The 18,201-nt window shown below is 41.3% G+C and overlaps 1 protein-coding gene across 2 annotated transcripts in view; it reads right to left on the reverse strand.

Annotated features, from left to right (window-relative positions):
* The window catches only part of GAS2L2 (growth arrest specific 2 like 2), a 46,847-nt gene extending 34,309 nt beyond the window's left edge, over positions 1-12,538 (reverse strand). For both annotated transcript variants that reach the window (XM_082247124.1, XM_082247123.1), the window contains exons 1-2: positions 12,445-12,538; positions 6,703-7,205 (exon numbers count right to left, since the gene is read on the reverse strand). In XM_082247124.1, the coding sequence (XP_082103250.1) occupies positions 6,703-7,060 (358 nt within the window). In that variant the 5' untranslated portion in view covers positions 7,061-7,205; positions 12,445-12,538. The remainder of the gene's footprint in view (positions 1-6,702; positions 7,206-12,444) is intronic.
* Between the last annotated feature and the right edge of the window lie 5,663 nt (positions 12,539-18,201).

Consider the following 18,201-nt stretch of genomic DNA (forward strand, 5'->3'; position numbering starts at 1 on the left):
CACCTGTAAAAACCGTCAAGCGGCTGAACTGCTGCTATGATTGTTCTTACGGTGCATTCAGATATCTCCACTCAAAGTCAGCATGCACGTCCGGCAGAAGCCGGCCAGCTTCTATTGGACAGACCAACATACACATGGACCGAATGTTGGCCGTTTTTTTCTCCCGACATTTGGCCTGTGGGTACTCCGCTTTAATCTAACATCTGAGGAAGTCACAGATGTCCTGTGGTTTCGCTTAGAGGGTTAGGGAGGCTAAAGACACACTTGTTCTTTAACCTAATCCCTGACCCAATCACATAGCTTAAAGATCTTGGAGCTGATAAAAAAATATGCTGATCAAGGATTATAATTGTGGATCTGGAGTCACATCATGTCCACAGCCTATGTGGCTCAGTCGTAGATGAAAACTATTTCATCTATTGTACAAACATGGTCATGTTTTTATTTCTCTTGTTTTTTTTTTTTTTATGGCTTACACACAATTTTGCAGATCATTATCATGTGCATTTCCATGTGCAAAAAAGCAAAAAAAAAACAATATTAAAACAGGAGAAGTAGTCAAATGAAAGGGAAACATATGTACATTAACAAACCTGCATTGGGCCTTTGTTATCTCAGAATATGCGTGTAGAGCAGGGATATGCAAACTGTGGCCCCCCCCAGCTGTTGCAAAACTACAAGTCACATCATGCCTCTGCCTCTGGGTGTCATGCTTGTGGCTGTCAGTCTTGCTATGGCTCATGGGACTTGTAGTTCTGCAACAGCTGGAGGGCCAGAGTTTGCATATCCCTGGTGTAGAGCATATTCTCCTGTTACCAGACACAGCAGTGGAAGCATTAGACTAATATATACTTATCTAGAAGTGACAGAAATTATAAGAAGAAAATAAACAACCTAGATAACCATTTATATTTGTTTTACTATTTTCCAACAATACACTAAACAGTTACTAAGAGCCCATTCACACAGGGGCGACACAACTTGCCGGGGCGACCTGTGAACCTCGGCGCGACATGCACGGACTTCATATCATTGAAGTCAATGCAAGTCGCCTCCAGGTCGCCCCAAAGTAGTACAGGACCCTTTTTCTAAGTCGGAGTGACTTGTGTCGCTCCTATTAGAACGGGTCCTGTGCTAATCAATGGCAGGCGACCCACCGACCCAAGTCGCCTGACAAGTCGCGCTAGTGTGAATGGGGACTAAGAGTAAGCAAAAAGTTAATTCTACGGAATGGAAAGATACATATGCAGACCACCTCAAGTGCTGTTATGGAAATTAAATTGTAGAGCGAGGGTGATTTTCATATATTCACATAGTGAGTGGCAATGCTAATTTATCATAAGACTGGAATTTATTATCCAGTTTCACAGAATTCTGTCTAGCATCACTGATTTTTTTTAATCCGTTATCTATTACATTAAAAAGAAGTTAAAATGGTTTTGTTTAAATTTTATTGTAATTTTTCACTCCAACGAAAGGACATCCAACTCGTTTCAGGGACTTCACACAATCCCTCTTCATCAGGGCTGAGTGAATTGGCAGAATGTTAAATGGATTCAACAATACCCCTAAGCAGACTGATTTACAGGCAGAGGATGTCACAAACAACTGTTAGTGCTGGTGTTCAAAGTAAAAGTAGCACTGAGCCCCTGAAGCATGTTGGCTGTTCTTTACCCTGCTTGTTGTAACCAGTTTAACAATAAAGACTTTGGACTCCTAAAACCCCATACATATAATTAGAATATGGGATGAATGATCGTTCATTTTTATTTTTTGCATGCTAGTCTCACACCGAAAATGAAGAGGTTACTAAACTTTCTCATAAGAAAGAATACAACTTTGGAAGTGATGTCATGTGTTGTATTGTATTGTAATGTACTCTTTTGTTTCCGAACATGCACGGTCTTGCTCTTTCGATTTTTTTCCAGTCAAACACTGTACTGATTAAAGTGAAAATCGCATAAAATTTTTTTTCGTGTTTATCCCTTCGGATAATTTCAGATGAACTGTCGTGATCAGCTCTAGAAAGCAGTATTTTTTGTCTGATTTTCTGTTCATCTGTAAATAGCCTTACAAATTTTTCATTTAGCACTCTCTTTGAAAAAAAAAAATTGAAGATTTATAACATTGTAATGATTCTTTCAAACCAAAAATATAATGTTATTGTAAGCAATTAATAAACAATGTGTAATGCAGACAAATGCTAATCTGCTGATCATATTGTTTTAATCGCTGATATGTTGTGGTTACTAATGTGCTCTTAACACATGTTTAGAGATTGCCTAATTTAATTGCTGTTCTTAGGTCACAAATTTTAATGGTCTTAAGAGTTAATCCATCCTACTGCTAAAGAGTTAGTCCACCTGATAATTTGTCTGGGGATGGCTAGGAAATTTTAATTCTGACTAAAGTTCTCCTAAAACACACGTGAAGTGGTTATAAAGCCTAAAAAATGTTTATCCTAATGCAGGGCTAGGCAGCCTTTGAGAGGTGGAGATCTACCATGACAACATGGATAACAGCAAAGATTACTGGTCGCTGCCTTTTTAAAAAAAAAATTATTTAGTGAACTAGCAAGCCCCCATAGGTCATTAGCTGGTAGGGTAGTATACAGAGATCAGTAGTAGGTAGGGCATTATACAGTGGTCAGTAGTAGGTAGGACAGTATACGGAGGCCAGTAGTACGTATTGCAGTGTACTGAGGTCAGTAGTAGGTTGGATGGAGTACAGAGATTAGTAGTTGGTAGAGCAGTGTACAGAGGTCAGTAGTAGGTAGGGCAATGTACAGAGGTTAGAACTATGTAGAGCAGTGTACAGAGGTCAGTAGTAGATAGGGCCGTGTACAGAGGTCAGTAGTATGTAGGGCAGTGTACAGAGTTCAGTAGTAAGTAGGGCAGTGTACAGAGGTCAGTAGCAGGTTGGGCAGAGTACAGGACAGGGGTCAGCAGGGCAAAGAAAAGGGGGTCAGGAAGGCACAGTACAGGGCTGGGAAGGGCCTGGTATGGGGGGGGGGGTCCGAAGAGCCCGGTTTGGAGGGCACAGTGCAGGGGGGTCTGTAGGGTATGGAACTGGGGGTCCAGAAGGGCTGGGAGGTCTGGAGGGTATGGTATTTGTGGTCAGAAGGGCACACAGAGAGGTCAAGAGGCCATGGTACTGGAGGCCAAGAGGGCACACAGACGGGTCAGGAGGACACACAGAGAGGTCAGGAGGCTGCACAGAGGGGTCAGGAGGACATGGCACTGTGGGTCAGGAGGGCAAAAAGAGGGGTCAGGAGGACATGGTACTGGGGGTCAGGAGGTCACACAGAGGGGTCAGGAGAACATGGTACTGGGTGTCAGGAGGGCACACAGAGGGGTCATGAGGGTTATGGTATTGGGGTTGAAGAGGGTACAAGTGTTTTCCTGATGCAGAGCTGCAGGAAAGCTGCTGTGGCACAGGTATCTGTTCTGGTGTGCTGATTCTGCTGGTCCTCCTCTATGAGTACATAATGTCACCCACAAGCACACTCACTTAAATGAGCTGGCCAAGAGGGATGGCGGGGATCATTACATGGCACACAGAAGGACGTGAGCCCGAGCTTGCTGCTAATACATCCTAGGTGGCTAAGGCATTCCCCGCCCCGCAGCTGCACAATAATGGGGCGTTGTGCGGGATGGGAAATGCCTCTGCCTATGCTTCCCATTTCGAGCACTTCTCTGTGCTGTTCGCCAGTCAGGGATGCGGGGGGGAGAAGCACTTGCGGGGTCAGCAGTTCAGAGGCTTGATCATGATCTACCTGTCACCTGCCCATGGTCGACAGGTAGATGGCGATCAATGGGTTTGCCGAACCCTGCATGCATTCATTGCATTAAGGTAAAAAATGTTTAGGCATCATTATTCCCCCTCACTGCCCTTTTACCTAACTGAGCCCTCATTCAGTCAAGTGTTGTGCCTGTTGTTCTCTTTCTTCACTTCCTGGTCTCACTAGCATTGCTGAGGCAACAGGAACCATTGGCTCCTGCTACTGTCCATCAAAGCTCATGACGGGGGAGTGGGTGGGTGGGTGTTACCGAGTCCCGCTGTCTGTGTCTAAAGACTCAGACAGCAGGGCTTAGGAGCGAGCCGCATGAGTGTCCCCATAGAAAAAGCTTTCTATGGTGGCGGAACTAGCTAGAGAGGAGTAGCCAGGAGCCACAAAATGATTTACAGCCAACTCAGTTAGTGCCATCTGATTGATTGCTGAGAGCCCTACCTTAATTTCCCTTATCATTAAAAGGCATAAATTAGTAGCTTTATCCTGATGATTTACACAAAGGAAAGGCAATTTAAAATCAACCATTTACTTCTAGGGTAACCAAACTGGTGTGAAAAAAAGCAAAGGTTATTTTTTCATAAGAAATAATTTGTGAACAGAAATCATCATTTCCATTTCCAGGTATGGCACTAAGATTGTTCATAAATATTCATAGTTACAAAGTTGGGTTGAAAAAAGACATAAGTCAAGTCGAGTTCATCTAATTTAGGAGACTTTCTTCAATTAATTTGGACCCTAAAATTTTTTAGCCAAATAAACTAGACAGCTACCCCAGTCACATTGTGAACACAGCACTGATGAGAAAGATCTTTACAGTTTGATCACAGGTATTTCAGGCCAGAATTAAATCAAGTATTTTTTTTTTTAATTGTAGAATTATATTTACCTAGGTGGATGCAGCATCAGTTGAATGCTGCATCTGTCCCCCGTCGGCTGTAAGGCCGAGAACCGAGCAATTAAACACTGCTGATCGCTAGGTTCTCAGAGCTCGCCAAGCAGAGAGCTTTCTGTTCTGCCCTTTTGTGGCTGTGGAGGGGAGTGTCTGGCTCAGACTCCAGTGGCTCGCAGAGAGGCTGAGCCAGGTGCCGGTCCAGACATGTGGGCAGACCCTGACCATTAGGTTGCGATCTTGCTCCAGCCTGGACCAGATCTGTGTCGTCAGCCGACAGCTGGCTTCAGCCTGCTGTCTGCCGAAACTTGGTCACAGGGGTGCAGAACGAACTGCACTCCTGTTATCCACAGAAGAAGTACAGCCAAACGAGCTTTGGCTCTATTTCTCCTTAAAGGCCTTAAGGTCCAATTTTCCCTTAAAAAAAAAAAATGTGTAGAATGTTTCATGTAATGTAACTTATATACTGAACAAAATTAAAAACGGAACATTTGTTTTTGCCCCCATTTTTTATGAGCGGAACTCAAAGATCTAAGAAAACCAGGATTCATCCATGAAGAGACACCTCTCCAAAGTGCCAAACGCTATCGAATGTGAGCATTTGCTTGAAGAACTGCAGTCAGGTTGAGACCCCGATGAGGACGACGAGCATGCAGATGAGCTTCCCTGAGACAGTTTCTGACAGTTTGTGCAGAAATTCTTTGGTTTTGCAAACCGATTGTTGCAGTAGCTGTCCTGGTGGCTGTTCTCAGATGATCTTGGAGGTAAAGATGCTGGATGTGGAGGTCCGAGGCCGGTTGGATGTACTGCCAAATTCTCTGAAATGTCTTTGGAGATGGCTTATGGTAGAGAAATGAACATTCAATTCATGGGCAACAGCTCTGCTGGACATTCCTGCAGTCAGCATGCCAACTGCACCTCCCTCAAAACTTGTGACATCTGTGGCATTGTGCTGTGTAATAAAATTGCACATTTTAGAGTGGCCTTTTATTGTGACCAGCCTGAGGCACACCTGTGCAATAATCATACTGTCTAATCAGCATCTTGATATGCCACACCTGTGAGGTGGATGGATTATCTCGCAAAGGAGAAGTGATCACTAACACTGATTTAGACAGATTTGTGAACAATATTTGAGAGAAATAGGCCTTTTGTGTATGTAGAAAAAGTCTTAGATCTTTGAGTTCTGCTCATGAAAAATGGGGGCAAAAACAAAAGTGTTGCGTTTATAATTTTTTTCAGTGTATTTGCCACTCTTTTAAAAACAAGACATAGTTTTGCATTTTGCAAGTCATTTAAAGTGGTTGTTATGCCATGCAACAACCTTGCAACAATCCTCTCTGCTATGTTAAATATTGTCCCTAGTGCATTTTTTTTTTTTTAAATGCCGCTGTATACCCAATTTCAGAGCGCCAATCGGCGCTCACGTGAGTGGCTATCTCCTTTCTCGAGCTGACAACAAAGCGAGTGGGGCTGAGAAACCCCCGCTGACGTCAGCCAGGAGGAGGAGAGAGGTGGCCGGTCACGTGAGCACCGATCGGCGCTCTGAAATTCGGTACACCATGGCATTTAAAAAAAAAATGCACTGGGGAAATTATTTTAGCATAGCAGAGGGGATTGTTGCAAGGTTGTTTTATTATGAAAGCAGTAGGAGGGGAAGATCGAACGGGCAGGGAGGAGAGGGGAGGAGGAAGGAGGACAGAGGGAGACATAGGAGAGCTGCAGATAGCAGCGGATGACCGAGGCATGTAAACTGACCACGGTGTAAGGGCTTAGCAGCCATGATAAACTGTGGTCAGTTTACAGGGGGGAGGGAATAGCCAGGCAGGATCTGCCAGGTGATACAGGGGGCCAAATTACACAGCACAAGCACATGCTTTATGGGAACAGGATCCAATTCTTTTTTTTTTTTTTTTTATTTAGGATAACAAACACTTTAAGTCTGTAGATAAAATAATTGCAGCGTTTGTACGTTGCCTATTGAACACTTGGATGTATTTACACAATCAGTACTGTTTACCTTTTATGTCCATTTCCTTCCTGCACCATTGGATGAAGTTGGATACATTATCCCTTGCCAGGAAGGATCCAGGTTGGGCCATTGCATTGAATGTTACTCCAGTTTTTGGAAGCCGAAGTTTCTTTGCCAAGTCAGGGTATTCCACAGCAAAGTCGCGAGCAACATCTGTTACATTATTAGCATGGTAACAAATGACAGAGCCATTTTCAAGGACTTCAAAGAAGTTATCTACATATATTTCCAGGTTGTAAATATCCTTCAGCCACTCAGCCAAGTCCTCTTTCATGGCATACAGGTACTGTTCACTGGACTTAAAAGGCCGGATGCTCCGCACCACACCCCCTTGGTAAGATGACATTTTTATTGTTGTTTTACTTGTTTGAACAGAACTCCTGTAGTGAAAATTAAGTTATACATCCAAGTCTTCCAAAATTTGATTCTTCATCATCACAATCGCATCCCGTATGGCTTCTTTTATAGTGCAGATTTGTTATCTGCCATATCTGAAAGAGACCAGCAAATGCTATGAGGATTAAATGCACATTTTCCACTATCTACTTATCAACCTCACAGACACAGAGTAAAACAAGTGCTTCAAATCTTTTATTTGAAATAGTGAAATATGATGGAAACCTGTAGCAATACCTTTGCTATCCATCCTCAAGCACTGTAAATAGCTGAGTACTGCTGAGCATAAAGACTGTTTAAGAGAAAGATGTATCAATAATGCACTATTCATCCAATAGGATTTCCATTAATAGTATATCAATATATAATATATATATAAATATTTCAAGGAAAGTCAGGTTTGCTTTTCTGAAAACAACAATACGCTTAATATTTCTGGAGGGCGCCACTTATTTTTCTTTTTCTTTAACACCTTTCTCTCCTCTATAACCACGTCAGTTATAATATAACACATTGCTCTTTCAATTATATGTACTTCACAAAAATATACCTCATACAGCTTGTTGAGAATTGGCTTAAATCTCAGAAACAGGAATAGGAACTGGAATAGGAAAGGTATTGTGGTAAGTGTGGCCTGAGAGATACAACTCAAATTCAGGCCTGATCAAAAAGTTAGGTTAAAACAGCCCCTGCTAGAAGCATTTAGACCTGGATCTAGTTATTTCCATATAAAGTCTTTAAATATACTTTCTGCATCAAAATAACCACATTAAAGTGGAACTGTGGGCAAAATAAAGCATTGCATATCTGATGCAGGCTGTCACTAACAAGACCAAACTGTCCAGACAAAGTGGCAGTTTTAAGGTTGAGACAAACCATTTGGCACTGACAAGGGTGCTTACAATGGTCAGCTTTTATTCATTAGTTAACATGTTCAAGACTGCGCTATAGCCGAATGACGGCTTCCATGCCGTTGCACTTTTTCGGGAGAGCATCTATTGACGTTCTCCCGTGATCACGCTTCCCGTGAGCCCCCTGCGGTATACATTGGCAATGATCTGTGATTGGTGTGTCCTTCAAGCACAGCTGATCACAGATTGGGGTAAAGAGCCAATCCCAGTGGCTTTTTACCATGTGATCAGCTGTGTCCAATTACAGCTGATCATAGTGTAAACAGGATTTGCCGGTCAAAGGCAGTCCTAGCCTCATGTTGACAGTGTGTGAGGAGAGGAGAGCTGGTAAGCAGGAATCCACACAGGCGACATCTACACTGATAATCAGGGCATGCAGCCCCCAATCGCCATCAGTGCTGCCAATCAATGATGCCTATCAGTGCCACCTATCATTGCTGCCTATCAGTGCCACTTCATTAGTACAGCCTATGAGTGCCCATTAGTGAAGCATATCAGTGCAGCCTCATCAGCGCACAGTGAAGGAAAAAATAGCTTATTTACAAAATTCTATAATAGTAACTGTTGTCTTTTTCAATTTGTTTAGCAAAAAAAAAAAATCCCAGTGGCTATTAAATACCACCAAAAAGAAGCTGTATCTGTCACAAAAAAATGATAAAATTTTTTGTTTGGGTACAGTGTTGCATGACCATGCAATTGTCATTCAAATTGCGACAGCACTGAAAGCTGAAAATTGGCCTGGGCAGAAAGGTAGTGAAAGTGCCCGGTAGGCAAGTGGTTGAAACCTGAAAAAAAAAAAAAAAACGTTTTTGCAACTGCTTAAAATGTTTTAGCTAGAGCTAGGCTTTAATGTGTAAGTCACTTAAATACAGTCCACTGACTCTGCTACTGTCCAAGAGTGGCTACGTTGCTTCTCCATAGATAGAGTGTAGGAGTTAGTATAGACACCCTAAGGCAGGAAGTGTGTTCCGGGCCACATCACCAGGTAAAAAGAAAGAAAGAAAGCTAATACAGCCACTAAATCAATGGATCGGTAAGCTGCAACATATTACACTTTTGTTTTTGGTGTTCCAATAGTCTTTAACATTGGATTCATGATCGTAAATGTAAATTCAATTTAGTAAATTTTTAGGGTGCAGTTACTAAACCAGTTACCCTAGACATGTTTTTGGATTTGTCCTCACTTACATAACAGTATACGCTTATTGAGATTTTTTTTACCAAAAATATGTAGCAGAAAACAAATTGGCCTAAAATGTTAAAAAATTTTGATTTTTACATTTTTTTTTTTTTGAGAATTTCATATAAAAAAATGTGAAAAATATTGTTATTTTTTCAAAATTGTTGCTATTTTTTTGTTTATAGTGCAAAAAATAAAAATCGCACAGGTGATCAAATACCACCAAAGGAAAGCTCTATTTGTGGGAAAAAAAGGACGTCAATTTCATTTGGGTACAGCGTCGCACAGCCGCGCAATTGTCCGTTAAAGTCATGCAGTGCCGAATCGCAAAATAGGGCCTGGTCATTGAGCAGCCAAATCCTCCGGGGCTAAAGTGGTTAAACAACAAAAACAAATGAAAAAGTAAATGCTCAAACAGGAGTATCGAGTGCAAGAGGCCTTACTGTCCTAGGGCAACACCACTTACTTTGTGCACTGTATCAATTGAGGAGCAGTGTTGTCACCTTAGGCTGCTCTCCTGAGTTGGACTACGTGCACTTTCCCCTCACCTTATCTTTATTACTCAGGGGGAGGGGTTTTGTAGTTCACAGAAGATAGATGTAGAATGATAAAATTCTTTAAGATTTCAGTTTAGTGCACAAGGACACTGGACAAGATCAACAGGTATTTTCTGTACTTGCAGAATATGTACTAACCCTATAAAAAACAATGTATGCACAGCGACAGACTGGTAAGCTTCAATATATTATATTTTTGTTCCAAAATTTCTTGAGATATTATTGATTTTTTTTCTGCTGAGAATATGTAATTCCATAATAATATTACTGTTAGAACATGCAACAAATCCCTCCATAAAGAAATATTAGGTTATAAAATACTTTGAAGCTGGGTTCACACTATTGCGAATTGGATGCAGTATTGATTTTTTTTTCTGCTGAGAATATGTAATTCCATAATAATTTTACTGTTAGAACATGCAACAAATCCCTCCATAAAAAGTATTACGTTATAAAAAAACTTTGGGTTCACACTATTGTGAATTGGATGCAGGCCCCCCCCCCCCCATCCAATTCACATGACAGTAGAATGTGACCGACTCTCATTAGAGCCAGTGTACACATCTCCAGGGTGGCCGCGGAGCGCACTGCAGAACAGTCCTGTGCTTCTTTGGCTTTGTTTCAGGTCTGAATTCAGCCAAAAACTCGGACCTAATTCGGACCTGGAACGGGGATGCACTGGACCCCCTGCTGCGAGCCACGCTGCACACATTGTAAACCCGGCCTGAAGTAATTAATTATCATTTTTTTGTCACTTTAGTATCCATACCAGCTCATTAAAATACTCTACATAGAAACCCAATCACTAAAATTTCATATAAGCTTTAACTTCATTTCAAAAGTAATTCTCAGTATTCTTAAACCTTCAGCTTTTATTTAATCACTTCCCAACCGCGCTACAGCCGAATTGACTGCTACAGCACGATTGGCCAGATGTGGGAGCTCGTCATAAGACTTCTTCCCATGTTCGCACCCCCGCCACGTGCCCGCTGCATCCTGGGGACACAGCTGATCACAGATTGAGGTGAAGGGTCAATCACAGGGGCCCTTTACCACGTGATCAATCCCAGCTGATCACAATGTAAACACAACCCAGTTATCTGCATTTCCTTTCCTCACGCTGACAGCTTGTGTGAAAGAGACATCCACACTGATAATCAGGGTAACAGTGCCCATCAGTGCTGCCTACCAGTGCCCATCAGTGCTGCCAATCAGTGCTGCCAATCAGTGGCCATCAGTGCCACCTACCAGTGCCCATCAGTGCTGCCTACCAGTGCCCATCAGTGCTGCCAATCAGTATCCATCAGTGCTGCCAATCAGTGCCACCTATCAGTGCCCATTAGTTCTGCCTCATCAGTGCAGCCTCAGCAACAAAAAATTACCTGTTTGCAAAATTTTATAACAAACTATGAAAAACTTTTCTTTTTACGTTTATTTAGCAAAAAAAATAATAAACAAGTGGTGACTAAATACCACCAAAAGAAAGCTCTATATAAAAAATATGTGGGTACAGTGTAGCATGACCGTGCAATAGTAATTCAAAGTGCTAAAGGGCTGAAAACTAACAATTGGCATGGGCAGCAAGGAGGTAAAAGTACCCAGTAGGCAAGTGGTTAAATAAGACCTGGTGATATTGCCATGAAGATCCTTTATTAGGCACCTCTTGTTACGGGGTGCTTCTACATTGTCACCTTGTCACATGGGCGTCTGATGGAGACTGCAGTGGGTGTTTCAACACACATTATGCAGGTTTGGTCCAGTGTTGTTACCACTAGAACGCCCGTCCTGAGAAATGCCATGCAGCCACCTGTGAAGTACATGAATGTAAACAAGAAGTGGCTGCAAAAAGGCTGCAGGAGATCAGCAGCACTGAGATGCAACTAGGGATGAAAACAAGGTAAATAAGTAATTTTATTTTAAGGAATGGTACATTTTTTACACAAAGCTTTTCATGTACTTTAAGTTAAAAATGCCCTATTTATAGTTCTGGATTAGGGAAACTCTGGGTTCTACTTAAAACCCTGTGGCCTGCTTACCATCCCCAATATCGCAACAAAAGTGCAGTGGTGATATACATAGCTCCATGGGATTTTTCCTGCATAAGGATGTAAAATGGAAAGACTATAAGTGTAAGTGTTATTATTTTTACAACAATCTGCTAATATGTCCAAAGATGGAACGTTGTGTTGTAAAAGTTTATATTTGTAATGTTGTTAGTTTCCCAAGTTATCACATTGGCATTACCGTTGCCTTCTCTACCTGTGTGTTTCTGGCTAACGCAAAAAATTCGAAAAAATTGCTAAAACAATACTTTAACAATTGCTAAAACAATACTATAACAATTGCTAAATAATTCTTTTTTTTTCTAAGACTGCCTATAAATTATGCAAAATAAAAAATGAGTATACCTTCAACATTCCTTCTCCTATTTGTTTACATTTGGCCCACAGTAAGTTGCTGAATACATTTTTCAATATAGGAAAAAAAAAAAAAAAAAAAAAAAAAAAAAAAAAAAGCTTTACAACAAATCAGCATTAAACATTCAGATATTAACAAGCAAATATATAACTAATTATCAGACAGGTTGCAATTTTTTCAAACTCGTTAAAGTTCATCAATTTGCTTTGAAAAAGAAGGTCAGAATGGTTTCCTAAATGAAGACATCCTCTCCTTTTAGAGTACAAACCTGCCATCCCTTTGGAGAGACCACCTCCCAGTGTCTTGTCTACTCGAGGTCCCATGTCATCTTTTGTTAGACATGAGCATTGTCATCACGGTGACAACATACAAGTCTCTCCCATGTAACAAGCAGAGGGGGAAATGCCTATTCTGAAAGAACTTCTTAGTGTTTTGTTTCCTTACCAATAGCTTACACATTTCTCCTTGGTGACAAAAAGCTTGCTACAAACACTCCCTTTTAACTCTCATAGTCCCACAGGCTTTACTGTCCTGTCTGGGAACAGGTTATTGGCCTAAACAAAGACGGCGTTTCCTAAATGTAGACATTCCTGTTATTTCTTCCTGCAATATTTCAAATATTAAGTAGTTGACTTCTTTCCCAAACTTCAGATGTTTGGTCTCAATTATCACAGTTCATTGAAGGATGACTATACCTTGAGTTTGGAGAAATTCATACAATGAGCCTGTAGCTTTCTGTATACGGATGTATTTTATTGTATTAACCACTTCTGGATTGGGAGGATTTACCCCCATAATGACCAGGCCATAATTTGTGATACAGACCCGCTTTAGTTTAACTGACAATTGCGTGGCCGTGCGACGCTGTACCCAAATAATATTGATGTCCTTTTTTCCCCCACAAATAGAGCTTTCTTTTGGTGGTATGTGATTACCTGTGCAATTCTTTTTTTTTTTTTTTTGCGCTATAAACAAAAAAAGCAATAATTCTGAAAAAAAAAAAAAACAATATTTTTTCATTTTCTGCTTTATAACATTCACAATAAAAATCAGACTTTTTCATCATTTTAGGCCAATTTGTATTCTGCTACATAATAATAAAAAAAATCCCAATAAGTATAAATTGATTGGTTTGTGCAAAAGTTATCGAGTCTACAAACTAGGGGAAAGATTTATGTCATTTTGATTTATTTTTATTTTTTTTACTAGTCTTTTTAGGCCAATTTGTGTTCTGCTACATCATTTTTGTAAAAGAAATCCCAATAAGTATAAATTGATTGGTTTGCGCAAAAGTTGTCAAGTCTACAAACTAGGGGAAAGATTTATGTCATTTTTTTTTTTTTTTTTTTTTTTTTAACTAGTCATTTTAGGCCAATTTGTATTCTGCTGCATAATTTTGGTAAAAAAAATCCCAATAAGTGTAAATTGATTGGTTTGTGCAAAAGTTATCGCGTCTACAAACTGGGGGAAAGATTTATGTCATTTTTATTTATTATTTTTTTTTTTATTACTAGTAATGGTGGTGATCAGCAATTTTTAGCAGGACTGCGACATTGTGGTGGACAGATCGGACACCTAACTGACATTTTTGACACTTTTGGGGGGCCAGTGACATTACTACTTTTTACAGAAAGTAAAAAATATTGTTTTTTTTTTTTTTAAATTGTCGGTCTTTTTTTGTTTATAGAGCAAAAAAAGAAAAAAAAAAAAAAAACGCAGAGGTCATCAAATACCACAAAAAGAAAGCTGTATTTGTGGGGAAAAAAACACATAAATGTTATTTGGGTACAGTGTTGCATGACAGCGCAATTGTCAGTGCTGTATCACAAAAAATGGCCTGGTCATGAAGGGGGGGGGGTAAATCTTCTGGAGGTCGAGTGGTTAAAGCCTAGCTGGCCATAGATGACCTGTTTTTCTTTTTTATAAGCCAGTGGGCTCATCTAAAAAAATAAAAATTAATTCCTATATCCATACAAGCAAGGTGGGGGGAGGAATCCTCCCCACTGGAACATTATATTCTGACAGCAGGACTCCTTCACTATCAGAAAACACTTACCAGCCAATTGCCTTAGGGCTCTTTCAGACGGCTGCTCCGCTGCTTTAGTCCGCTGCGGGACTCTTTTTTTCTTTTTTCACGGAGCGGATGACATTTGTGTCATCCGCTCCGTGTGCCCGCATATCATCCCATCCGTTTGCGGATGATATGCGGACATAATGTAAGTCTATGGCATTGCGGATGTCAGTGGATGACACCGCTGACATCCGATTTTCCTTCCTTTTCGTTTTTTATGAAAAAATAGGGTTCTGTTCCGTTCCAAAAAACGGAACAGAACTGAAAGGAAGAAAATCGGATGTCAGCGGATGGTATTCTGCTGACATCCGCAATGCCATAGACTTACATTATGTCCGCAAATCATCCGCAAAAAAATAGGATGACTTGCGGACAAGCGGAGCGGCCGTGTGAAAGAGCCCTAAAGTTTCTGATTGAGAAAAAAACATTTTCCCACAATCCCATTCGATCTAATGATTGAATTTTGTTGAATTTGAATAGCCACATATGGATTGAAATTTGGACGGTCCCTGCTGGTCCCTTGTGACTTAGATGTAAATTTGTATAGCTGCTGTCACAATGTTAGGCCAGTTGGTTTTTGCTTTTTTGCTTTCTGCTATGTGCATTTTTTTTTCCGCTCGGCATATAATTGCTTGGCTATCATTTATAATCTGGGAAGGAACTAAAGACTGGTCATTTCAAACTTCAACTTTTTTCCCTATAGTAATTGACAGTGATAGTGCGTCATCTAATAAATTAATAGTATTTGAATGTACTATCCTAGATTGTAGTCTCTTTAAGGGTTCATTAACACGTAGTGCGTCCAGGCATACACCTTTTTTGTTTTTGCATATTCCCACTTGTTTTTTGTTTGGTGCGTTTTTTTAAATTGCGCTTATTTTTAAAATGCGCTGCACCAAGCTGCATGGTACTGCGGTACCATGCATTTTGGTGGTTGCAGACTTGTATAAAGTATTCAAAATTTCTACTTGAGTAAAAGTACAAGTGCTCGATCAAAAAGTGACTTGAGTAGAAGTGGAAGTGCTCGCAGAAAAAGTTACTTAAGTATAAGTACTAAAGTATTCAACATTTTTTTTACTTAAGTATTGCAAGTAGTTTTTTCAAAAAATTTGCTACTTAAGTACTAAAAGTAAAAAGTACCAGTAGTTTTGAAAAAAAATTTCTACTCAAGTACTGAAAGTAGAAGTACATGTACTGTGTTATGTAGTTATTAAAGAAAGAAGTCAAAAGTTTGAACATCATATTGTTTTTTATTATTTCAAATGATTTATTCAAATGATTAACCCAAAGGACAATCACAATTCCTTAGGCTGTAACTTTTTGTAAACAAAAAACAGATAAAGTATGTCCCTCCCTTCCCCTTTTAAAGCCAGGGGTAGTCTCCTTCCTGAGCTTCCTCACTCTCACAGCCAGGCAGATCACTTGAAGTTGAAGGGCCAGGGGTGGAAGGTGGTGTTTTTGGTTCGTCCATCTTTTCAGCTGATCAAAAGGCAGAACAGGAGCATGCGCAGTCTTCTTAATCGCGGTTTGATTTGATTTGCTCAATTGATGATGATGTGCCAGGCCAGCTTCATCAAACCTACAACGCTTAAAGTGAAAAATGCATCAAAAACTACTAACAAAGTGGCTGTGCTAAAAATGCTAATAAAGTGCCTGCAATTATATATATATATATATATATATATATATATATATATATATATATATATATATATATATATATATATATATATATATATTCTTCTTGTATTCAAAATCATCGCCCACAGTATCAAAAATAAAGTGACATGTCTGTGCTAAATGCAGTGCAAATTATTCCTACAATGTAAATGTAATTCATATAAAATATATATGACAATACCACAATAAAATAAGTTGTGATTGTGAATAAGTTAGATGCAAGTTTAAGTGTGTAAACTAAACTTTATAACGAAAAGTCCATAACTGAATTCCAGTGTGCAATCTAAGAAGTGCTTGTCACTTGCTGTCAGATGCTTCCACCTTTCTTCTGTGATCTGCTCAAGTTAAGTGGTGGACTGGATAGCCTCTCTCTCTGCCTCTCACCTTAGTAGCACTGGCACTGCACTGGTTCAAAAAGCTGTCTATATTATTTTCATTATAAGAACTTGTCAGAACATGCTTCCACCACCTGTCCTTCACACTAGTAGTGCTCATTTGCTTTGCTCAAGTCAAGTGCCACTGCCAGTGGCCACTGCAGTGCAGGCACAGCCGCACAGGCAGAGGCAGGCCGCAGGAAGCACAGGCACCACCACAACACAACACTTATGGTCCATCAGAGGCGGCTCTAGACTTTTTGAGGCCTTAGGCAAAATTAAAATATGAGGCCCCCCTTGCGCGATAAAAAATTTCGACCATGTGTGTGCCCCTATTAATGCAGAGCAACCAGTGTGCGTGCCCCTATTAATGCAGAGCAACCAGTGTGCGTGCCCCTATTAATGCAGAGCAACCAGTGTGCGTGCCCCCATTAATGCAGAGCGACCATGTGCTATACAGAACGCCAATAACAAAAAAAGGCATTCCCCCAAAACTTGCCCTCATCCAATGCAGAGCGACCATTGTGCGTGCCCCCGTTAATGCAGAGTGACCATGTGTGTGCCCCTATTAATGCAGAGCGTGTCCCCATTAAAGCAGAGCGACCATGTGCGTGCCCTCATTAATGCAGAGCGACCATGTGTGTGCCCCTATTAATGCAGAGCAACCAGTGTGCGTGCCCCCATTAATGCAGAGCGACCATGTGTGTGGCCCTATCAATGCAGAGCAACCAGTGTGCGTGTCCCTATTAATGCAGAGCGACCATGTGCGTGCCCCCATTAATGCAGAGCGACCATGTGCGTGCCCCCATTAATGCAGAGCAACCAGTGTGCGTGTCCCCATTAATGCAGAGCGACCATGTGCGTGCCCCCATTAATGCAGAGCGACCATGTGTGTGCCCCTATTAATGCAGAGCAACCAGTGTGCGTGCCCCTATTAATGCAGAGCAACCAGTGTGCGTGCCCCCATTAATGCAGAGCGACCATGTGTGTGCCCCTATTAATGCAGAGCAACCAGTGTGCGTGCCCCCATTAATGCAGAGCGACCATGTGTGTGCCCCTATTAATGCAGAGCAACCAGTGTGCGTGCCCCTATTAATGCAGAGCAACCAGTGTGCGTGCCCCCATTAATGCAGAGCGACCATGTGTGTGCCCCCAATAATGCAGTGACCAGTGTGTGTGCCCCCAATAATGCAGTGACCAGTGTGTGCCCCCAATAATGCAGATTGACCAGTGTGTGCCCCCAATAATGCAGATTGACCAGTGTGTGCCCCCAATAATGCAGTGACCAGTGTGTGTGCCCCCAATAATGCAGTGACCAGTGTATGCCCCCAATAATGCAGTGACCAGTGTGTGCCCCCAATAATGCAGTGACCAGTGTGTGTGCCCCCAATAATGCAGTGACCAGTGTATGCCCCCAATAATGCAGTGACCAGTGTGTGCCCCCAATAATTCAGATTGACCAGTGTGTGCCCCCAATAATGCAGTGACCAGTGTGTGCCCCCAATAATGCAGTGACCAGTGTGTGCTCCCAATAATGCAGATTGACCATTGTGTGCCCCCAATAATGCAGTGACCAGTGTGTTCCCCCAATAATGCAGATTGACCAGTGTGTGCCCCTAATAATGCAGTGACCAGTGTGTGTGCCCCCAATAATGCAGTGACCAGTGTGTGCCCCTAATAATGCAGTGACCAGTGTGTGTGCCCCCAATAATGCAGTGACCAGTGTGTGTGCCCCCAATAATGCAGTGACCAGTGTGTGCCCCCAATAATGCAGTGACCAGAGTGTGTGCCCCCAATATTGCAGATTGACCAGTGTGTGTGCCCCCAATATTGCAGATTGACCAGTGTGTGTGCCCCCAATAATGCAGTGACAAATGTGTGTGCCCCCAATAATGCAGTG

This window comes from Pelophylax lessonae (assembly GCF_965119305.1).
Source record: "Pelophylax lessonae genome assembly, chromosome: 2".
NCBI lineage: Eukaryota > Metazoa > Chordata > Amphibia > Anura > Ranidae > Pelophylax > Pelophylax lessonae.